Source organism: Oncorhynchus masou, chromosome 9 (genome assembly GCF_036934945.1).
Source record: "Oncorhynchus masou masou isolate Uvic2021 chromosome 9, UVic_Omas_1.1, whole genome shotgun sequence".
In the NCBI taxonomy this organism is placed as follows: Eukaryota; Metazoa; Chordata; class Actinopteri; order Salmoniformes; family Salmonidae; genus Oncorhynchus; species Oncorhynchus masou.
In genome coordinates this window covers 48,122,345-48,146,813 of record NC_088220.1, presented here as the reverse complement: position 1 = coordinate 48,146,813, position 24,469 = coordinate 48,122,345, and the positions used below count along the sequence as shown (strand labels likewise).

General features: G+C 44.9%; 1 protein-coding gene across 1 annotated transcript in view; it reads right to left on the bottom strand.

The window, feature by feature from the left end:
- Positions 1-14,707, bottom strand: part of ttc9b (tetratricopeptide repeat domain 9B) — a 28,273-nt gene extending 13,566 nt beyond the window's left edge. Inside the window, exons 1-2 of the mRNA XM_064974233.1 lie at positions 14,623-14,707; positions 13,893-14,376 (exon numbers count right to left, since the gene is read on the bottom strand). Of these exons, the coding sequence (XP_064830305.1) occupies positions 13,893-14,277 (385 nt within the window). The 5' untranslated portion in view covers positions 14,278-14,376; positions 14,623-14,707. The remainder of the gene's footprint in view (positions 1-13,892; positions 14,377-14,622) is intronic.
- Between the last annotated feature and the right edge of the window lie 9,762 nt (positions 14,708-24,469).

Genomic DNA, 24,469 nt, shown 5'->3' with positions numbered 1-24,469 from the left:
CCCATTACGGACGCAGGCAATGAGGCAGTGATCGCTGAGATCCTGGTTGAAGACAGCAGAGGTGTATTTAGAAGGCAGGTTGGTCAGGATGATATCTATGAGGGTGCCCGTGTTTACGGATTTGGGGTTGTACCTGGTAGGTTCATTGATGATTTGTGTGAGATTGAGGGCATGTAGCTTAGATTGTAGGACGGCAGGGGTGTTAAGCATGTCCCAGTTTAGGTCACCTAACAGTACGAGCTCTGAAGATAGATGGGGGGCAATCAATTCACATATGGTGTCCAGGGCACAGCTGGGGGCTGAAGGTGGTCTATAACAAGCGGTAATGGTGAGAGACTTGTTTCTGGAAAGGTGGATTTTTAGAAGTAGAAGCTCGAATTGTTTGGGAACAGACCTGGATAGTATGACAGACTCTGCAGGCTAACTCCACCCCCTTTGGCAGTTATTGTCGGAAAATGTACCCAGAGGAAGCTAGCTGTTGAGGCTACTGTAGACCTTTCCAAATGATGTGTTTTAATAAATAATTTGGTGACACGTGTTTATATTTAGAATAGTTTCATCTAAAAATGGGTAACTTTTAAAAATGTTTTACAATGTCTATCTATGAAGTCGATCACGTCACTATTTCTCCACTTCTAAGCGTAATTGAAACCCCGATCAGATGTAAGCCCCAACATCCCTGTCGAGGAATCAGGAAGAATTTCAACATAAAACATGTCGATTCATTCATTAAAGTCCCGAATGCTCATTGATTGATAGCTCTCTGAGAACAAAGACCTTCGAAACAAAGTAGAGGACCGAGGTGCCTCACATCACTTGTTCCAGTTACACCAATGAGCTTCCTGGGTTGCTGTGTGACTGCAGTAATGAGACTAATGCAGAACCATATCGTCATTAGACACACACACGCACACACACATCATCACATATCATTAGACCCTCTTGTTGCTCTTGTCTGAGTGTTTCGATGTGAGCCGCTGTGTACGTGTACGCCTCAGTGACATCCACAGCGTGGCTTCAGCATCTATGCAGTGCTGAAGACTGCCAAACAAGCAGAGAAACAGGTGTTTTCCTCCATGCTTCTCTAATTGCCATCCCCCGGGAAGGCGCCACACCGCTTCTCTTCCACCCCACCCGTAAAAAAACAAAAACAATTGCACATTGGTTCCCTTATTACATACTCGCAGCCCATCGTCCTTGGAAACCGCTGCTACATCAAACATATTTGCATGGATTACCCACAGTGCAACAGCAATCCTGGGAGTGAAAAGGGAAATATAAGTAGCCAGATTATTCTGTCAGATCCCTCACCGAGAGAGAGAGAGATGGGCTTAGCCTAAATCAGACGCAGTGGCTCCCTCTGCGCCTGGTTTCCAGAGACAAGAAACTCCCCCCTAACCTCCCTACAACCCTGCACCTCTCCCTCCCTCCCTCACCCCCTCATGACTGCCAGTGTGACGGTAATCGAGTCACAGCAACAGCCCTACTCATATGATTTTACTGTACATCTGTGCCATGCCCATTGCCCATTTCCCCATTTGCATGTGGTTACAAGCTATGTGTGTGTGTGTGTGTGTGTGTGTGTGTGTGTGTGTGTGTGTGTGTGTGTGTGTGTGTGTGTGTGTGTGTCAAAGTGTTGCTGTGTTTCTGTCTGGGTCCCTGGTGTGGTACTGTGATGTTGTTGTGGCCTTCAGCAAGCTAATTAACTGGACATCAGTGTGCAGCAGAGAGAGAGGGAGGGAGAGAGAGAGAGAGAGAGAGAGAGAGAGAGAGAGGGGGGGAAGGCTGGCCTGGCTAGGTGGATAATGTCACTGAGGACAGACACTATCTTTTGCCTTCATAGCAGCAGGTTGACACTGTCTGTCTGTCTGTCTGTCTTCCTTGTTGGCCACCGCGGCGCCTGTATCTCACTAATGACTGTGGTTTGATCCACGGCCAGTTACACTGAGCCTGAGTACCCGTCTGTTTGTGCTAACAGACACTCCTTGCCACTCCTTGTTTTGCTTGACAATGACAATGGAGTAGCGTACACTCACACCGAACTACAATACACCAATGCAGCCCAATACTCATGAATACAGCCTTTTGTATTATTCCATGCCAGCAGTCACAAGGCCTTGTTACAGCTACAAGACTTGAAGGCTAGGATTTTCTAATCAAACATTTGGAGCAACTACTGGAATGTTTAAGTTACTTGAACACAGCTGGACAAACATGTGGCAGTAGAGAGGCCAGTGAGGATAGAGCCAGACCAGAGGAGGAGTAGAGGAGAGCAGAGCAGAGCAGGACCCTGAGGCCCAGACCACACACACACGTGCGAGCGCAATGAGGCCACAACATGACTCAGCCTATGTGGGACCATGTGTACGTTCCCTTAGCCCTATGATCTCTCAGTCACATGTTCCCTTAGCCCTATGATCTCTCAGTCACATGTTCCCTTAGCCCTATGATCTCTGTCACATGTTCCCTTAGCCCTATGATCTCTCAGCCCCATGTTATAGACAAAAACGTGATGTTATGTGATGACAAATATTTTATGTAGTGCAGATTTTTCACACCCTCAATTGGCCAATTGGTCTTTTGGTGAGTTGATCCACTGTCGTATGAATAAATAAATAAATACGGACCTTCAATAACTCTGGAGGCCCATGCTCCTGTCATCCATGTCTATATTTGTCACACCCTGATCAGCTTCACCTGTTCCTGTGATTGTCTAAACCCCCTCCAGGGTTCGCTTATTTTCCCCAGTGTATTTATCCCTGTGTTTCCTGTCTCTCTGTGCCAGTTCGTCTTGTATGTTTAAGTCAAGTCAACCAGTGTGTTTTTCCCACACTCCTTTTGCTATTCTCTTTTTCTAGTCCTCCCGGTTTTGACCCTTGCCTGTTTCTGGACTTTGTACCCGCCTGCCTAACCATTCTGCCTGCCTTGACCACGAACCTGTTTGACACTCTGTACCTCCTGGACTCTGATCTGGTTTTGACCTTTTTGCCTGTCCACGATCATTCTATTACCTACTCCTTTGGATTATTAAACATTGTAAGACTCCAACCATCTGCCTCCTGTGTCTGCATCTGGGTCTCGCCTTGTGCCTTGATAATATTCTTCAGTGTAATAAATCATTTTGACAGTAACCCTCCAAAAAGTCATTAATTCATAAACCTTTTTAATTTCCAAATGTACATGGAAGGAAGCTAAGTGTTTGTTTCTTGGGCTCCAGGAACATGACTGAAAAAGGGCCCTAGATCTTGAAAAATAAAAAATTCAAGGGGGATATCGGTGAACAAGTGCCGTGGTCAAAGCTAGGGCGGCGCCAGTGCATTGAGTGGAACTTACTCAGGTGTTCAAAAGTTCATATCAGACTGAGAGTCTAATGTACACTGAACAAAAATATAAACGCAACATGTAAAATGCTGGTCCCATATTTCATGAGTTGAAATAAAAGACCTCCATACACACAAAAACTTAATTTCTCTAAAATGCTGTGCACAAATTTGGTTACATCCCTGTTAGTGAGCGTTTCTCCCTTGCCAAGACTTCTTCACCTGCGGGATCGTCTGATACCAGCCACCCAAAGAATTTCTGCACAAACTGTCAGAAACCGTCTCAGGGAAGCTCATCTGCGTGCTCTTCGTCCTCACCAAGGTCTTGACCTGACTGCAGTTCGGCGTCATAACCGACTTCAGTGGTCAAATGCTCACCTTCGATGGCCAATGGCACGCTGGAGAAGTGTGCTCTTCACGGATTAATCCCGGCTTCAACTGTACTGGGCAGATGGTAGACAGCGTATACGGCACTGTGTGGGCGAGCGGTTTGCTGATGCCAACGTTGTAAACAGACTGCCCCATGGTGGCGGTGGGGTTATGGTACAGGCAGGAAATAAGATATGGACTACGAACACAATTTCATATAATCGATGGCAATTTGAATGCACAGAGATACCGTGACGGAATCCTGAGGCCCATTGTCGTGTCATCTGCCGCCATCACCTCATGTTTCAGCATGATAATGCATGGCCCCATGTCGCAAGGATCGGTACAGAATTCCTGGAAGCTGAAAATGTCCCAGTTCTTCCATGGCCCGCATACTCACCAGACATGTCAATTATTGAGCCCTGTTGGGTATGCAACATCGTGTTCCAGTTCCCGCCAATATCCAGCGGGACAACAGTCCAGCCTGATCAACTCTATGTGAAGGAGAAGTGTTGCGCTGCATGAGGCAAATAGTGGTCACACCAGCCACTGACTGGTTTTCTAGCTTTTTTTGAAGGTATCAGTGACCAACAAAAGCATATCTGTATTCCCAGTCATGTGAATAGATCAGGGCCTAATGAACGTTTTTCAATTGACTGATGTCCTTATATGAACTGCGACTCAGTAAAATCGTTGAGATTGTTGCATGTTGCGTTTATATTTTTTGTTCAGTGTATTTGTCATGAATAGACTGGTTTTACGCACAACAACTTTCTATCCAAGAAGGGACGACTCACGTTACGCAGGTTTAGGTAGCCTATATAGGACAGATGTATATTCTATATATATATATATTTTTAAAAAATCTATTGTTAACTGATAGGTATATTCTGTTGTATCTAAAATTCATTTGACAATATGCAATGTTTGAATGACCAACTTTAATTACCGAGAAAGTAATTACATTATTGCCACCAACCAGCAGTCCTAAAAGTGCAGCTTTGCGACATTGTGTATAGCTTTGTGAAATGTTAGGCTTAACCTGAGAAAAGGCCGTAAATCTCGGTCATTATTTTGAATATACATTTCTGGTCAGTGTGACCCTCGACTTTCTGCCAAAGACATATTCTTTAAACATTTTTAGTCAGTCCAATGGCCTTGCTTACAGTATTTGTGCCAAATATATATTTTTTATGTTTTTTTTCTTCCTTTATTTAACTAGGCAAGTCAGTTAAGAACAAATTATTATTTTCAATGACGGCCTAGGAACAGTGGGTTAACTGCCTGTACAGGGGCAGAACGACAGATTTGTACAGCTCTGGGGTTTGAACTTGCAACCTTCCGGTTACTAGTCCAACGCTCTAACCACTAGGCTACCCTGCCGCCCCAATATGATCAATGCAGAGATAAATAACCACTTACTCAACTCAGAAATTTGTTTCCGGTCACCAATGATTCAATATTTCAGTGGGTCATACCCACTGGGCACAGATGTCAGTTCAACGTAAAATCAACAAAACATTTCACCATGTCATTGGATTTAGATTTGTTCCCTGACTATTCCCAGGTTGATTCAATGTCATCACATTTAATTTCGGGGTTGAAATTACGTGGAAAGAATTCAACCTGTTTTTATCCAGTGGGTAGGCTATATAATTGTACATATGTAAGGCAATCGTAAAAAAAAATACTTGAGTAGATGCTGCGATAAAAAAATATCCCATGTCTCAATTTTCTCAAGGCTTAAAAATCCTTCATTAACCTATCCCCAGTGGTGTAAAGTACTTATGTAACAATACTTTAATGTACTACTTAAGTCATGTTTTTGGGTATCGGCACTTTACTATTTATATTTTTGACACATTTTACTTTTACTTCACTACATTCCTAAATAAATAATGTAATTTTTACTCCATACATTTTCCTTGACACCCAAAAGTACATTGTGAATGCTTAGCAGGACAGAGATGGTCTAATTCACACACTTATCAAGAGAACATCCCTACTCATCCCTACTGCCTCTGATCTGGTGGACTCAATAAACACAAATGCTTTGTTTGTAAATGATGTCTGAGTGTTGGAATGTGCCTCTGGCTATCCGTAATTTAAAAAATATATATATAATAATTGTGCCTACTGGTTTGCTTTTTATACTTAAGTATATTTTAGTAATTACATTTACTTTTGATACTTAAGTATATTTAAAACCAAATACTTTTAGACTTTTACTCAAATAGTATTTTACTGGGTGACTTTCACTTTTACTTGAGTCATTTTCTAGTAAGGTATCTTTACTTATACTCAAGTATGACAATTGGGTACTTTTGCCTGTCTCCTCCCCTTCCCCAACACTGATTGAAGTGGATTTAACAAGTGACATCAATAAGGGATCACAGCTTTCACCTGGTCAGTCTATGTCATGGAAAGAGCAGGTGTTCTTAATGTTTTGTATACTCAGTGCATACCCTTACATATGTAGATACTAAAATAATCTGCATGTTCTACCTTATAACAATAATCATTTGTGCCATTTGAGTTTGGTTCAGTGGGTATTGAGGGAACATAGGTTTGAGGGGACATAGGTATGAGGGAACATAGGGCTGAGGGAACATAGGGCTGAGGGAACATAGGGCTGAGGGAACATAGGGCTGAGGGAACATAGGGCTGAGGGAACATAGGGCTGAGGGGACATAGTGCTGAGGGGACATAGGGCTGAGGGGACATAGGGCTGAGGGAACATAGGGCTGAGAGGACATAGGGCTGAGAGGACATAGGGCTGAGGGGACATAGGGCTGAGGGGACATAGGGCTGAGGGGACATAGGGCTGAGAGGACATAGGGCTGAGGGGACATAGTGCTGAGGGGACATAGGGCTGAGGGGACATAGGGCTGAGGGAACATAGGGCTGAGGGAACATAGGGCTGAGAAGACATAGGGCTGAGGGGACATAGGGCTGAGGGGACATAGGGCTGAGGGAACATAGGGCTGAGAGAACAAAAGTGTGGACCCCACCTATATTAATATGCAGCTTTCTCGATAAATACCAAGTTGTATCTCCTGTCCACTGGAGCACAGTGTGTTAAGATACTTACAAATGATTCTTACAAATTTTCATTACGGTAGGTGTTGACCAAGAACACTCTGTATGTTCTTACTCTCTGACCCCCCCCTCTCTCATTCTCTCTCCCTCCTTCCCTCTCTCTCCCTCCTTCGCAGATGACTGGATCTTATTTACTGGCATGACTAGAGCACTCCAGCAAAGCCAGGGCGATGATATAATACCGTCAGCCACCTACAATCACAAATTATATGCAAATGCAGCAATGAAGAGGTCACAAAGGTCCAACAAAGTCACCTCTTTTCTCCCCCCCCTCTGCTTATCCCTTCATATTTAACAGTTCCCTTAAAACCCTGTCCAGTTTCGCTCACTCTCTTTCCCCCACCCTCCCCCTCTTCACGCTCAGCGCCTTTTCTCTTGGCTCCCTGACCGTCCCCCATTCCCTTCCCTCTCTCCTCTCCTCTCGACTGCAATGGAATGGTAAAGAGGGGAGTACAGCATGCCCAGTCGAGCCCCCACAGTGATGCCATGCCATCTGCAGACCTGGCACAATGCGCCCGTGGCTCTCATACAACCACGCAACCCCTGAACGGCCAACATACGAACCAAGGGAAAAAAAACATTCTTTCTTTTCACCCTCACTTTCCTCTCTCCCCCTCTCTCCCCCTCTTCCTTCCCCATATAATTCACCCTTTCTTTCCCTTCTCCTTTTCCTCCTCCCCATATACTTTCTCCTCCTCTTCTTCTCCCATATACCTCACACCCCTCATTCTTCCTCTTCCTCTCCCCCTTCAACACCTCCTCTTCCTCCTCCATACACATCCTCCTCTCCATCTCCTCCTCTAGTGACGTTATTGGCAGTGGGTGAAAGGGAGGAGTTTTGCTGCTCCACTCTGGTTTTATAGTAGGGGGCTGACTGGACTGTATAGTAGGCTAGGCCCCATGATAGATAGTACCCCCTCGGCAGCATTATATGAGGACTAAGTCTATATCCTCGATGGCACCCTATTCCCTATATAGTGAATAGGGTGCCAATTTGGGGCACAGCCTCTGACAGTATTATACCCCCCCCCCCTTCTGGAATGAGATTAAGATTAGAGAGTGGTGGCACTGGGAGCCAAATGGAACTTCCAGTAAATTGACTTGATTATCTGATTCCAGGCAGCGTTCTCATTCTGAGACTCGTGGGTTGTCTATTTCTTGTCCAGGGAGAGATGGATGCGACCCTCATTCAAGTCTTGTTACTATGGGGGCCTAGAATTGCAAAGTCAAGGGTCACAAGTTCATAGATCGCCTCAATGTAATAGTCCTGGGAGGAAATGGATGTGGTGAGAAATATGGACCCTTAACATCAGATACGGATACACACAAGCATGCGGACACACAGGCACGCACGCACGCGCGCACACGCACACACACAGGCCAGTGATGGAGCTAATGGAGATTGTGTTGATACATGAGCATTCTAGGAGCCTGATAGATTAGTGTAAACATACCGCAGCAAAATGTTAATGGACATCGATGAAATAACACACAGCCTAAACCTTCTAAAGTGTCCATCATGCCCCCGTCGCAGCTCTTTGGCTTAATGCATTGTGTCTAAAAGAAAGCCAGTCTCCTGAAAGGGCTATGGGTGGATCTGCTGCAGAGTGGTAGAGCTCACACACACATACACACACATACACACACACACACGTGGGTGGAAGTTGCTGGATCATCATGGCAGTGAGAAGAGCATTTGAGAACAGTGTATAAAATGTGTTGGGTGTTACGAAACACCGTGATGGGTGTATAAAAGGAGTTGGGTGTTACGAAACACTGTGATGGATGAATAAAAGGTGTTGGGTGTTACGAAACATTGTGATGGGTGAATAAAAGGTGTTGGGTGTTACGAAACATTGTGATGGGTGAATAAAAGGTGTTGGGTGTTACGGAACACCGTGATGGATGAATAAAAGGTGTTGGGCGTTACGAAACATTGTGATGGGTGAATAAAAGGTGTTGGGTGTTACGAAACATCCTGATGGGTGAATAAAAGGTGTTGGGTGTTACGAAACATCCTGATGGGTGAATAAAAGGTGTTGGGTGTTACGAAACATCCTGATGGGTGAATAAAAGGTGTTGGGTGTTACGAAACATCCTGATGGGTGAATAAAAGGTGTTGGGTGTTACGAAACATCCTGATGGGTGAATAAACGGTGTTGGGTGTTACGAAACACCGTGATGGGTGAATAAAAGGTGTTGGGTGTTACGAAACACCGTGATGGGTGAATAAAAGGTGTTGGGTGTTACGAAAAATCCTGATGGGTGAATAAAAGATGTTGGGTGTTACGAAACATCCTAATGGGTGAATAAAAGGTGTTGGGTGTTACGAAACACCGTGATGGGTGAATAAAAGGTGTTGGGTGTTACGAAACATCCTGATGGGTGTATAAAAGGTGTTGGGTGTTACGAAACATGCTGATGGGTGAATAAAAGGTGTTGGGTGTTACGAAACACCGTGATGGGCGAATAAAAGGTGTTACGAAACATCCTGATGGGTGTATAAAAGGTGTTGGGTGTTACGAAACATCCTGATGGGTGAACAAAAGGTGTTAGGTGTTACGAAACATCCTGATGGGTGAACAAAAGGTATTGGGTGTTACGAAACACCGTGATGGGTGAATAAAAGGTGTTGGGTGTTACGAAACATCCTGATGGGTGAACAAACAGTGTTAGGTGTTACAAAACATCCTGATGGGTGAATAAAAGGTGTTAGGTGTTACAAAACATCTTGATGGGTGAACAAAATGTGTTAGGTGTTACAAAACATCCTGATGGGTGAACAAAAGGTGTTAGGTGTTACGAAATAAGCGATTCCTCTCTCAAAACGTGTTTGCCGCAGGTTCTACCCAAGGCTGTGACTCATGACTCACGCGCCAATTAAGCCACTCGCAGGGAACAAAGGAATAATTGAGTCAGAAATCAGAGGAAACCGGACAAGGAAAAGATGGTTCAATCTCCCTCACAAAAGGAGTTTGGGACCTGACTAATTGTTTTACATATATGTCTGTGCACTACAGAAGATCTCTCTTCACCTGAATAAGCCATCTGAATAAGCCAGCAGCGTACCCCCCTGCATCCCACTGCTAGCTTGCTTCTGAAGCTAAGTAGCATTGGTTCCAGTCAGTCACTGGATGGGAGACCAGGTGCTGCTGGAAATGGTGTTGGAGGGCCAGTAGGAGGCACTCTTTCCTCTGGTCTACCCCAAAAAATATCCCAATGCCCCAGGGCAGTGATTGGGGACATTTCCCTGTGTAGGGTGTGGTCTTTCGGATGGGATGTTATACGGCTGTCCTGACTCTCCGTGGTCACTAAAGATCCCATGGCACTTATTGTATGAGAAGGGGTGGTGTCCTGTTTAAATTCCCAATCTCTACCTTCATACCATCACTTACACCTAATCATCCCCGGGGTAACAATTAGCTCATTCCTCCTCTCCATTGTAACTATTCCCCAGGTTGTTGGTGTAAAGGGAGAATGTGTTCTCAGTCAACTTACCTGGTTACATTTTTTTTTTAAAGGTGCATTTTCTAATAACGCATCAACTGCTTCCTGCTGTGTACATATTCTCCCTCCCCAGTGAGCATAAGACGCTGAAAAGACGTACTCGCGATGCCTTTTCAACGTCTTTTGCTCATAGGGTCTCCATTTTGGGAAGTGCTTCGAGTGCCGTGTATAAAAAAGAAGAGTGTAAAAAAAAACGTTTGTATATTTGCTGTTGTCACATGTATCCGTGAGCACAGCATGTGGTGTGGGTGGGTGGGTGGGCTGCCTGCAGAACACGATTCATCCCAAAAAGCATCAACCTGCGTGGCTTGCGGTCTCCCTCTGGCCAACATGTTGCAGCGCCATTTCCCAGAGTGGCTACAGACAGGCTGCCTTGGTGTAACCCACTCAGATACAGTCCCACAGCCCCATGGGGAAACAGAATTGTGTCTCTTTTAGGACAATGGCAAATAGGCCATTCATCTCAATGGACCTCTCTCAGACAGAACCTGGTAACAACACTAGGCACAAACCTCCATCTTCCTGTTTCCCACCCTCTCTCTCTCGATTCTCTCTCTCTTCTCTGGTGTTTTTTTTTCTCCCCTTCTTCCAAACCACCATTACAGCCAAATGCAGGTCTTTATTACTTGTGTCATTCGCTCACAGTTTCCTCCTCTGTCTCTTTCCATCATTTACTTGTCTCCTTTGATGTCGGCTTCTCTCCTATCTCTTGTCTTGAATCTCAGTCTCCAAACACAATCCCTGTCTGTGGCATGCTGACGGCAAAATCGCTGCACGTAAGTGAAAACCTCTGGTGCCGTGACGAGACACACAATGGGAAGGCAAAGCCTGTCCTTGTCACGACAAAGTCAAGCACGCACGCCATAAGCTCGCACATCCCTACTCAAAAAGAACAGACATAACACACAGCAATGTCAGTATGGGCACTGTGAGAATGGCAGGGTGAGAAGCAATCTGTGTACCCCCCCCCCCCCCACCTTCCTCCATATCAGATACCCCCTTGGTTAGCTGCTGTTCTTCAGAGCTGCGATTGCTGAGACAAACAGAATCACGCGTGCACGCGCACAGACGAGCTGGAGGTGAGGCTGTTCGCTCTGTTGCACCTGTATCATGCGTCAGAGACGAAGACAGTTGGCCAATCAAAACACTGCCTCACTCAACACCACAGGGGCCACCTTCTGTCCAGCAGGACTCTGGGTGACCAGACTGTCGGTAGGGTGGAAAGGTCTCGTCTTGTGAAATATGTACGCAATGTACATGTATTTCTATTCATTCTTAAATCAAATAGAAATAATCACAAATACATGATCTGAAAAACGCACACCACTGAGAGGATGTGGGCTATGACCAATATGCATTATCACTGCTGTTACTGTGAACCGTGTTATTGTGAGAATTGAGAGCAGAATGAGGTGACGGACACGAGAATAACAACAGGGAAGGGCCCAGAGTCTGCCTCGCTTTCCCTCTTCCTTTTCTCTTTCTTCCTCACTTCTCTCTCTCTCTCTCTCCCTCGCTCTTTTACTCTCCCTCTCTTTCCACCCCCTTACCTCCTTCTCCATTTCTCCTGCACGCCAGGGCCCAGACAGAGGGCCATCAGACGGGGGGCAGAGAGAGTCGACCTTCAGCCTGTCACACCAGCTGAGCCCAGGACCCAGCGGAGCCGGGACAGAGAGACACAGCCTAGCACCACAGCAACCCATCCCGCCTTTAAACCATTCTATGTTTTCATGTTAACTGTTTTTTCTTGTACGGAAAATGGCACCGCTGAATCAAGAGATTCCTCTGAGTAATAGGGGGCTGAATCTCCATAGATATGGTCAACAAAATGTATAAGACAGGCACCGTAAAAGAGATCATGGCATATCACTCACCAAATAGATTTCACAATGCAATAAGGGAACATCTTAGCCATGCTCTTATGTGGACGGACTACTGTCGCAGTGGTAGACAATGTTTAATACGGTCATCATTTGACCCACTGACACATCTAATCCCCTATAGGCCAACTCACATCTGCCAGACAGACTACTGTATCTGTTTGAATCAAATCTCGTCTGTTTCATAGATTATCTGCCAGGAGACCATCTCTTACGCTCACATCTGTTGAACAGACAATCCTATTTCTTACTCAAAGAATTACCAGAAACAAATACCTGTAAGCTCAGCTTTACTCAAATCTCCTTGTTAGAGAGATATTATGTTTATCCGAGTACGATATCAGTTTATCTTTTCTAATTACATTACACATACAGAGCCTGTTTAACTGACACTTGTGCTTGGTTTGATAGACCGATTAAACTTGATGACCAGACATGACGATGCTGACCAGAAAGGACTCCTAATATTGTCAAGTACTCTTACCTAGACAAATTGTTGTAGGTTGCAATTCATTGGCTGCGTTTACACAGGCAGCCCAATTCCGATATTTTTTTCTCACTAATTGGTCCTTTGACGGATCAGATCGGCTCTTTCATCAATAATTGGGTAAAATATCAGAATTGGGCTGCCTGTGTAAACGCAGCCGTAGTGGCGTATTACTTGTATGTGTGAAGTCATTCAAGGATCCATGTAGACGGATTTCACCTGTAAACTGGGACAGTCCACGCCATGTTTTTCCCACCTCAGAGCATGTGAACTGTTTTTGCAACAACACAGCTGCACTGTGGGAGAGACATCATGTGTTGGATGATATGGCTCCATATTAACCCCCAGGCTCCCACTGTGTGTATTTGTGTCCCTTTTCCACAGGATGTACACTCCTGTTAATACAGCCTGTTCCACTGACTACATTAACAGTTGATCAACATCCAATCACTGGTTTCCCCCCAGGGCTATCAAAGGAATTAACTGGGGGGAGAAGGTTTTGAATCAATAGAAGCAAAAATAAACTTGAATGGAGCACAACAAAGAGAGACAGACAGTGGGGGGGGGGGGACCTTGATAAGAATCACAGGAGGAAGACATGGCTGGAGGAAAAAACGAGTCTAGCACACAAATGATAAGATATTATAATTAACCCCTGTGCCAGTTACTAATAAAGGAATCATTAATCAGTGCACAGAAAAATGTAATTTTCCTGTGTTCATATATATATATATATATATATATATATATATATATATAGATATATTTCCACACTGTTGGAATAATACTGTGAAATTGTGAAATGATAATGCCCTTTTAGTATAAGACCTGTTCGAAAAGACTGACTGAAATTTCAGCCTGTTTTTGTGGGATGGAGTTTTGACCTGCCTAGTGACATCCCCAGGTGGTAAATTAGTTAATAGACCAATAAGAAAGACCGAGATTTGGCGCTGTCCATTGTCAAAAGCGCAAACTATTAATGTATTATTAAGCCAAATCTGATTAATTTATGCCCATACAGGCTTGACAGCAGCGGAAATTATGCTTGACACTGGCTAATTGTCTAAACTCGTTCCTTCCTAACCCCGTGATCCGAAACGAACAATGGCAGCCGTGGTTCAATCTCAGAAAACGGGCTTTCCAGGCTCAAGCCCCTCAAGAGCCGGGGTCTCCTCCGTTGCGTGGCCGCGCGATGCCGAGCAAAAAACACCGACGAGGCTAGCTACTCACCTGTCAGGCTGTCGTAGCATTCGATCTCCGTGATCTCCACAGTTCTCCGCTGCTCCTCCGTCAGTTTGACCGCGGCTTGGCTCAGGAGGTTGACCTCGGAGCCCGTGGTTCCATCCACTAAATGCACCCCTTTCAGCTGCAGCAGAGCCCGGTGGTACTTCCCTATCGCTTCCCGAAATTTCTTCTCCTTGTAGCAACGGTGGCCCTCCACCTTGAAGTCAATGGCTTTCTGTATGTTTGCCTCCATCTCCATTTGTGCCGAGCCGGCACGACACCCTCCTCCACCACCTCCAACACCGACGTCTCCCGCGGCCGCCGCCAGGCTCCGGCCCCCCGCCTCAGGGTAGCTCTTCAGGCTCTTTAGGGAGTGCTGCTTGGCTTCCATCTCTCTCAGTGGGTGCGACTGGACCGGGCCATGCTGTTCCGATGTGAATGTCTATTTTCTCGGAGAGAACTGGAGCAGCTTGCTGTGCATAAAGAACGCCTGACACGGGCAGGCAACAACTCGAAAGGTGAGAGCGAAATAATTTAGAGAGAGAGGCTGTGTAAAAAACCTAACATGTACAGCGCAAATAGGCTATATGCTATCAAAACAGCAAACCCAAATTCAGACTACTGTAAATTGTATTGTATATAAAAAATCACAAATAATTGGCTTGGATTCCTGAATTGCAAAACACTCTTCTTCTATCTACTTCGTAGCTCCTCTGACCATCCCGCGAGAGGATACCTCGATTGTATGTTTGTGCTCCAGTCCCCAGCACGCGCCGCTTCAGCACCACAGACAGCGAGCGCAGGATCGCGCGTGGTGAATTGTGGGAAAGAGAGGAGTAGTGCAGTGTTCCTGCACCACGAGCGCACTTCAGTCTGTGAGCGTTCGCTCAAGAGCCACGGTGTATTTGTATAAAGAAACTGAAAATAAAACTGAAAATAAAAACTAAAAAAGCACCCCAACATTTATAACCCGGAGATGAAATGACTATGTATGGAATATGTCCCAGGCTAAATCTATTCTACAAATCTATGGTTTTAAAATCTGTAATCAACAACATGATTGTAGTAGGCCTATGCCCTCTGGCTCTGATCCAAATGGCAAGATATGTCAATTGCGCAAATGAAATCAATGAAATCCATATACACTATACATACAAAAGTATGTGGACACCCCTTCAAATTAGTGGATCTGTCTATTTCGGCCACACCCCTTGCTGACAGGTGTATAAAATCGAGCACGCCGCCATGCAATCTCCATAGACAAACATTTTCAGAAGGAGGACCTTACTGAAGAGCTCAGGGACTTTCAATGGGGCACCGTCATAAGATGCCCCGGTTAACTGTAAATGCTGTTATTTTGAAATGGAAACTTCTAGGAGAAACAACGGCTCAACTGCAAAGTGGTATGCCACACAAGCTCATAGTACGGGTGCTGAAGCGCTTGGTGAGTACTGAAGCGTCGAGTGCTGAAGCGCTTGGTGAGTAAAAATCATCTGTTCTCGGTTGCAACACTCACTACCGAGTCCCAAACTGCCTCTGGAAGCAAAGTCAGCACGAGAACAGTTCGTCGGGAGCTTCATGAATTGCTTTCCATGGCAGAGCAGCCGCAAACATGTCCAGGATCAACATCTGCAATGCCAAGCGTCGGCTGGAGTGCTGTAAAGCTCGCCACCATTGGACTCTGGAGCAGCGGATGTTCTCTGGAGTGATGAATCACGGGATCACCATCTAGCAGACCGAAAGACGAATCTATGTTTGGTGGATACCAGGAGAACGCTACTTGCTCAAATGCATAGAGCCAACTGTAAAGTTTGGTGGAGGAGAAATAATGGTCTGGGGCTGTTTTTTATGGTTCAGGCTAGACCCCTTAGTTCCAGGGAAGAAAAAAAATCTTAACGCTACAGCATACAATGACATGCTATATGATTCAGTGCTTCCATCTTTGTGGCAACAGTTTGGGGAAGGCCCTTTCCTGTTTCAGCATGACAATGCCCCCCATGCACAAAACGAGGTTCATGTAGAAAATATTTTGTTGAGATCGCTGTGGAAGAACTTGACTGTCCTGCACAGAGCCCTAACCACAACCCCATCGAACACCTTTGGGATGAATTGGAACGCCGACTGCGAGCCAGGCCTAATCGCCCAACGTCACAAATGCTCTTGTGGCTGAATGCAAGCAAGTCCCCACAGCAATGTTCCAACATCAAGTGGAAACCCTTCCCAGAAGAGTGGGAAGGGTTTCAGTTATAGCAGCAAAGGGGGGGACCAACTCCATATTAAAGGCCATGTTTTTGGAATGAGATGTTCGACGAGCAGGTGTCCACATACTTTTGGTCATGTAGTGTACCTTCCTAGGCTAACTTAGTGGCACCATGCCACTCTTCTGTTATTTGTCTCCCGAAGAGTGTGATAGGTAGCAGGATGAGAGCGACGTCAAGGTGAAATTGTGTCAATGTCAATGATTTGTGACCCAATTCCATTGGAACCCAAAAAATACCAGCGTTGTGCCCTTTTGTATAGCCTAGCCTACATTAATTCCACAGGAGACTAACCTATACTGGTATAGAATCCATAGTTGTTGTTCGGCCACACTCATCTATTATGAATGTACTGTGCCCATGTTCACGTTAATGGCCAGCATCACCTGCTGTGGGACTGTGCTGGTTACTAAGCAGCTAGGACCCAGAGGACTTCCCCTCTGGCAAAGCAGCTGTGTCCCCTCTCGTCCCAAAAGATCACTGGCATGCAATTACAACCAATCACTTCTCCCTTCTCTACAGTGAGAGCTGATGAGTGGTGAGGACTCCGGTGCAAAATGTGTTTTTTTTTCTAGCCTGGGTACCAGTCGATTTGAGTTATTGTTCCACTCCTTGTCATGCTAAACATGACATGGAGTACAAGGAGTGGAATGTTAGCAAAATAGGTTTTGTATTTCAGGCTAGGTGGGTGCTACAAATCAGAGGTGAAAGTAGTGACTTTTGTGTTTATTATGGATCCTCATTAGCTCTTCCTGGGGTCCGGCAAAATTAAGGCAGCTATATTTAAAAAACATTACAGTACATTCAATACAGAACTCACAACACACTGTGTACCCTCAGGCCCATACTTCCCTACCACATTTCGACAACGCAAAATCCATGTGTATGTGTGTGTATAGTGCGTATGTTATCTTGCGTTTGTATGCATGTCTGTTTGTATTACTTCACAGTCCCCGCTGTTCCATAAGGTGTATTTTTACCCGCTTTTTAAATCTGATTCTACTGCTGCCTCAGTTACCTGATGTGGAATAGAGTTCCATGTAGTCATTGCTCTATGTAGTACTGTGCACCTCCCATAGTCTGTTCTGGACTTGGGGATTGTGAAGAGACCCCAGGTGGCATGTCTTGTGGGGTATGTATGGGTGTCTGAGCTGTGTGCTAGTATTTTAAAGCAGACAGCTCGGTACCTTCAGCTTGTCAACACCTCTTACAAAAACAAGTAATAAGTCAATCTCTCTTCCACTTTGAGCCAGGAGAGATTGACATGCATGTCATTAATGTTAGCTCTCCGTATGCCTTTAAGTGCCAGCCTTGCTGCCCTGTTCTGAGCCAACTGAAAATTTCCCCAAGTCCCTCTTTGTGGCACCTGACCACACTACTGAACAGTAGTCCAGGTGAGACAAAACCAGGACCTGTAGGACCTGCCTTGTTGATAGTGTTGTTAAGGCAGCAAAGCAGCACTTTATGGACAGACTTCTCCCCATCTTAGCTAGTGTTGTATCAATATGTTTTGACCAGGACAGTTTACAATCAAAGATTACTCCAAGCAGTTTAGTCACCTCAACTTGCTCAATTTCCACATGATTCATTAAGAGATGTAGTTGAGGTTAAGTGAATGATATTTGTTCCAAATATAATGCTTTTAGTTTTGGAAATAACTTAACTTATTTGTTCAGTGTTTCATTAATTTCAGTTACGTGTAGTGTTGAATCATCCGCATATATTCAGTGCCTTGCAAAAGTATTCACCTCCTTGGCGTTTTCCTATTTTGATGCATTACAACCTGTAATTTCATTGGATGTATTTGGATTTCATGTAATGGATATACACAAAAGTCAAAAATTGGTGAAGTGAAATGAAAAAAAGATATATATCTATATATATACATATACACATACAGTGGGGCAAAAAAGTATTGTCAGCCACCAATTGTGCAAGTTCTCCCACCTAAAAAGATGAGAGAGGCCTGTAATTTTCATCATAGGTACACTTCATCTATGACAGACAAAATGAGAAGAAAAGAAAAATCCAGAAAATCACATTGTAGGATTTTTAATGAATTTATTTGCAAATTATGGTGGAAAATAAGTATTTGGTCACCTACAAACAAGCAAGATTTCTGTCTCTCACAGACCTGTAACTTCTTCTTTAAGAGGCTCCTCTGTCCTCCACTCGTTACCTGTATTAATGGCACCTGTTTGAACTTGCTATCAGTATAAAAGACACCTGTCCACAACCTCAAACAGTCACACTCCAAACTCCAAGACCAAATAGCTGTCAAAGGACACCAGAAACAAAATTGTAGACCTGCACCAGGCTGGGAAGACTGCAACTGCAATAGGTAAGCAGCTTGGTTTGAAGAAATCAACTGTGGGAGCAATTATTAGGAAATGGAAGACATACAAGAGCACTGATAATCTCCCTCAATCTGGGGCTCCATGCAAGATCTCACCCTGTGGGGTCAAAATCATCACAAGAACGGTGAGCAAAAATCCTAGAACCACACGGGGGGGACCTAGTGAATGACCTGCAGAGAGCTGGGACCAAAGTAACAAAGCCTACCACCAGTAACACACTACGGCGCCAGGGACTCAAATCCTGCATTGCCAGACGTGTCCCCCTGCTTAAGCCAGTACATGTCCAGGCCCGTCTGAAGTTTGCTAGAGAGCATTTGGATGATCCAGAAGAAGATTGGGAGAATGTCATATGGTCAGATGAAACCAAAATATAACCTTTTGGTAAAAACTCAACTCGTCGTGTTTGGAGGACAAAGAATCATGAGTTGCATCCAAAGAACACCATACCTACTGTGAAGCATGGGGGTGGAAACATCATGCTTTGGGGCTGTTTTTCTGCAAAGGGACCAGGACGACTGATCCGTGGAAAGGAAAGAATGAATGGGGCCATGTATCGTGAGATTTTGAGTGAAAACCTGAAGATGAAACGTGGCTGGGTCTTTCAGCATGACAATGATCCCAAACACACCGCCCGGGCAACGAAGGAGTGGCTTCGTAAGAAGCATTTCAAGGTCCTGGAGTGGCCCAGCCTGTCTCCAGATCTCAACCCCATAAGAAAATCTTTGGAGGGAGTTGAAAGTCTGTGTTGCCCAGCAACAGCACCAAAACATCACTGCTCTAGAGGAGATCTGCATGGAGGAATGGGCCAAAATACCAGCAACAGTGTGTGAAAATCTTGTGAAGACTTACAGAAAACGTTTGACCTCTGTCATTGCCAACAAAGGGTATATAACAAAGTATTGAGATAAACTTTTGTTATTGACCAATGTGATTTTCAGGATTTTTTTTCTCATTTTGTCTGTCATAGTTGAAGTGTACCTATGAAAATTACAGGTCTCTCATCTTTTTAAGTAGGGGGAACTTGCACAATTGGTGGATGACAACTTTTTTGCCCCACTGTATATACACACATCCATTCTGTAAGGCCCCAGAGTCTGCAACACCACTAAGCAAGGGACACCACCAAGGAAGCAGTACTATGAAGACCAAGGAGCTCTCCAAACAGGTCAGGGACAAAGTTGTGGAGAAGTACTGATCAGGGTTGGGCTATAAAAAAAAAATCCGAAACGTTGCACATCCCACGGAGCACCATTAAATCCATTACTTAAAAATGGAAAGAATATGGCACCACAACAAACCTGCAAAGAGAGGGCCACTCACCAAAACTCACAGACCAGGCAAGGAGGGCATTCATCAGAGGCAACAAACAGACCAAAGATAACCCCGAAGGAGCTGCAACGCTCCACAGCGGAGATTGGAGTATCTGTCCATAGGACCACTTTAAGCCGTACACTCCACAGAGCTGGGCTTTACCGAAGAGTTGAGCTTTTTGGCCATCAAGGAAAACACTATGTCTGGTGCAAACTCAACACCTCCCATCACCCCAAGAAAACCATCCCCACAGTGAAGCACTGTCACCATGGCGGCAGCATCATGCTGTGGTGATGTTTTTCATCAGCAGGGACTGGGAAACTGGTCAGAATTGAAGGAATGTTGAATGGCGCTAAATACAGGGTAATTCTTGAGGGAATCCTGTTCCAGTCTTCCAGAGATTTGAGACTGGGATGGAGTTTCACCTTCCAGCAGGACAATGACCCTAAGCATACTGCTGAAGCAACACTTGAGTGGTTTAAGGGGAAACATTTAAATATCTTGGAATGGCCGAGTCAAAGCCCAGACCTCCATCCAATTGAGAATATGTGGTATGACTTAAATATTTCTGTACACCAGCAGAACCCATCCAACTTGAAGGAGCTGGAGCAGTTTTGTCTTGAATGGGCAAAATTCCCAGTGGCTAGATGCGCCAAGCTTATAGAGACATACCCCAAGAGACTTGCAGCTGTAATTGCTGCAAAAGGTGACTCACCAAAGTACTGACTTTGGGGGGGGTGAATAGTTACACTCAAGTCTCATTATCCTTGTTCCACAAGAACAAATATTTTGCATCTTCAAAGTGGTAGGCATGTTGTGTAAATCAAATGATACAACCCCCCCAAAAAAAAATCTATTTCATTTCCAGGTTGTAAGGCAACAAAATAGGAAAAATGTCAAGGGGGGGTGAATACTTTCACAAGTCACTGTAAACACACGGGCCTTACTCAAAGCTAGTGGCATGTCGTTAGTAAAGATTGAAAAAAGCAACGGGCCTATACAACTACGCTGGGGAATTCCTGCTTTTACCTGGATTATGTTTGAGAGGCTTCCATTAAAGAACACTCTCTATGTTCTGTTAGACAAGTAACTCTTTATCCACACTATAGCAGGGGGTGTAAAGCCAATACACGTACGTATTTCCAGCAGCAGACTATGATCGATAATGTCAAAAGCTGCACTGAAGTCGAAAAAGACACCGCCACACAAAGTGAAGGTCTATGACAATTCACTCTCTTCCATGTATTCTCTGTCTGAAACAATGAGTAGGAGAAGAGTGGACAGGCTGTCACACTCGCACCATCCCTCTCGGTCGGTCACTGTCAAAGCCTGGTTCGTGGTACCAGCTGTGCTTCTGCCTGATTTTGTCTCTTGTTTCTGTGTGAGGGGGAGGTTGGGGGCTAAGACACCCATCCCCAGGGCGGTAATACTGACAACATGAAGAGCTCACTGACTCACCCCCCTAACACACACACACAACACTCCCAGACAAACATACACCACTCCTTCAGACAACATATTATTGAACTCATCAATAGATAAATGATCAGCTCAGTGTCTATTCCCCCAAGAAGCCAAATATTGACTGTGGTCTCTCAGTTGCAATTTCAATGACAGGGTCTCTCATTAAAAGAGCATGGTCAAAGGACAAAAGCACACTGTTGGACTGGAGGACGGGACGGCTTCTTGAAGTAGCTGGCTCAAAGAGGGAGGGAAAATAAATCAGGCAAGATTTTTTCCACCATTTTCTTGTTTATGTTCAAGATCACTTTCTCAAGGCATTGTAATGTTCCATTACATCTTAAAACCTTGGATGTTATTTTTTTTTCTCGTCATGATTTTCTAAATCTACACTGCTCAAAGAAATAAAGGGAACACTAAAATAACACATACTAGATCTGAATGAATGAAATGTTCTTATTAAATACTTTTTTCTTTACATAGTTGAATGTGCTGACAACAAAATCACAAAAATTATCAATGGAAATCAAATTTATCAACCCATGGAGGTCTGGATTTGGAGTCACACTCAAAATTAAAGTGTAAAACCACACTACAGGCTGATCCAACTTTGATGTAATGTCCTTAAAACAAGTCAAAATGAGGCTCAGTAGTGTGTGTGGCCTCCACGTGCCTGTATGAATGACCTCCCTACAACGCCTGGGCATGCTCCTGATGAGGTGGCGGATGGTCTTCTGAGGGATCTCCTCCCAGACCTGGACTAAAGCATCTGCCAACTCCTGGACAGTCTGTGGTGCAACATGGCGTTGGTGGATGGAGCGAGACATGATTTCACAGATGTGCTCAATTGGATTCAGGTCTGGGGAACGGGCGGGCCAGTCCATAGCATCAATGCCTTCCTCTTGCAGGAACTGCTGACACACTCCAGCCACATGAGGTCTAGCATTGTCTTGCATTAGGATGAACCCAGGGCCAACCACACCAGCATATGTTCTCACAAGGGGTCTGAGGATCTCATCTCGGTACCTAATGGCAGTCAGGCTACCTCTGGCGAGCACATGGAGGGCTGTGCGGCCCCACAAAGAAATGCCACCCCACACCATGACTGACCCACCCCCAAACCGGTCATGCTGGAAAATGTTGCAGGCAGCAGAATGTTCTCCACGGCGTCTCCAGACTGTCATGTCTGTCACGTGCTCAGTGTGAACCTGCTTTCATCTGTGAAGAGCACAGGGCGCCAGTGGCGAATTTGCCAATCTTGGTGTTCTCTTGCAAATGCCAAACGTCCTGCACGGTGTTGGGCTGTAAGCACAACCCCCATCTGTGGACGTCGGGCCCTCGTGGAGTCTGTTTCTGACCGTTTGAGCAGACACATGCACATTTGTGGCCTGCTGGAGGTCATTTTGCAGGGCTCTGGCAGTGCTCCTCCTTGCACAAAGGCAGAGGTAGCGGTCCTGCTGCTGGGTTGTTGCCCTCCTACGGCCTCCTCCACGTCTCCTGATGTACTGGCCTGTCTCCTGGTTGCGCCTCCATGCTCTGGACACTACGCTGACAGACACAGCAAACCTTCTTGCCACATCTCGCATTGATGTGCCATCCTGGATGAGCTGCACTACCTGAGCCACTTGTGTGGGTTGTAGACTCCGTCTCATACTACCACTTGAGTGAAAGCACCGCCAGCATTCAAAAGTGACCAAAACATCAGCCAGGAAACATAGGACCTGAAAAGTGGTCTGTGGTCACCACCTGCAGAACCACTCCTTTATTGGGGGTGTCTTGCTAAATGCCTATAATTTCCACCTGTTGTCTATTCCATTTGCACAACAGCATGTGAAATGTACTGTCAATCAGTGTTGCTTCCTAAGTGGACAGTTTGATTTCACAGAAGTGTGATTGACTTGGAGTTACATTGTGTTGTTTAAGTGTTCCCTTTATTTTTTTGAGCAGTGTATATACAGTATAGCAAAGTTCTGGTGAAGTTCAATAAAAACATTTTTTTTTTAAAGATAGAAAGTTGGGTGAACACCTCTTAAGTATTGTATCAATATCAAGGGGACATTTACATATCAGTTCCTGTACCATGCGGAATAATGGCAAACCATGGTGTTATTCAGGAAAGCACAACATTACACAACATGTATACTGAGCAAAAATATAAACAACTTGTGTTGGTTCCATGTTTCAGTAATGTTGCATACACAAACATATTATTTCTCTCAAATGTTGTGCACAAATGTGTTTCCATCCCTGTCAGTGAACATTTATCCTTTGCCAAGATCATCCATCCACCTGACAGGTGTGGCATATCAAGAAGCTGTGTAAACAGCATGATCATTACATAGGTGCACCTTGTGCTGGGGGACAATAAAAGGCCACTAAAATGTGCAGCTTTGTCACACAACACAAAGCCACAAGTGCCTCAAGTTTTTTAGAGAGAGTGCGATTGGCACGCTGACTGTAGGGATGTCCACCAGAGCTGTTGCCAGATAATCTACCATAATCTACCCCCGTTTTAGAGAATTTGGCACTACGTCCAACCGGCCTTACAAACCGCGTGTAACCATGCCAGCCCAGGATCTCTACATCTGGCATTTTCACCTGCTGGATCGTCTGAGACCAGCCACCCGGACAACTGATAAAACGGAGGAGAATTTTGGTCTGTAATAAAGCCCTTTTGTGGTGAAAAACTAATTCTGATTGGCTATGCCTGGCACCCCAGTGGGTCGGCCTATGCCCTCCCAGGCCCACCCATGGCTGCGCCCCTTCCCGGTCTTGTGAAATCCATTGATTAGGGACTAATGAATTTATATAAATTGACTAATTTCCTTATATAAACTATAACTCAGTAAAATCATTGAAATTGTTGCGTATATATTTTTGTTCAGTATAGATAGAAATGTATGGTGCAGAACTAACATGATTCTTTGTTAGTCAATAAAACTCTATACGTTACACTTCTATCTGCAATGTATTGAATAAGCCCTGGGAAAAAAACTCACAATAACATCTACATACAGGTCAATGGTGGGTGACTTCCTATTCTGTGAACAGACAACTCTGAATATCTTGGCTTTCAAGCGGATCGTTGTACACAACCAGAGGTTCAATGTGGTGGTGGAGCCTTCACAGCAATACGAGTCTACACCTTTCTACAAATGCAGTTCATATAAAAATGAGGCTGATGAGATGCTCTTGC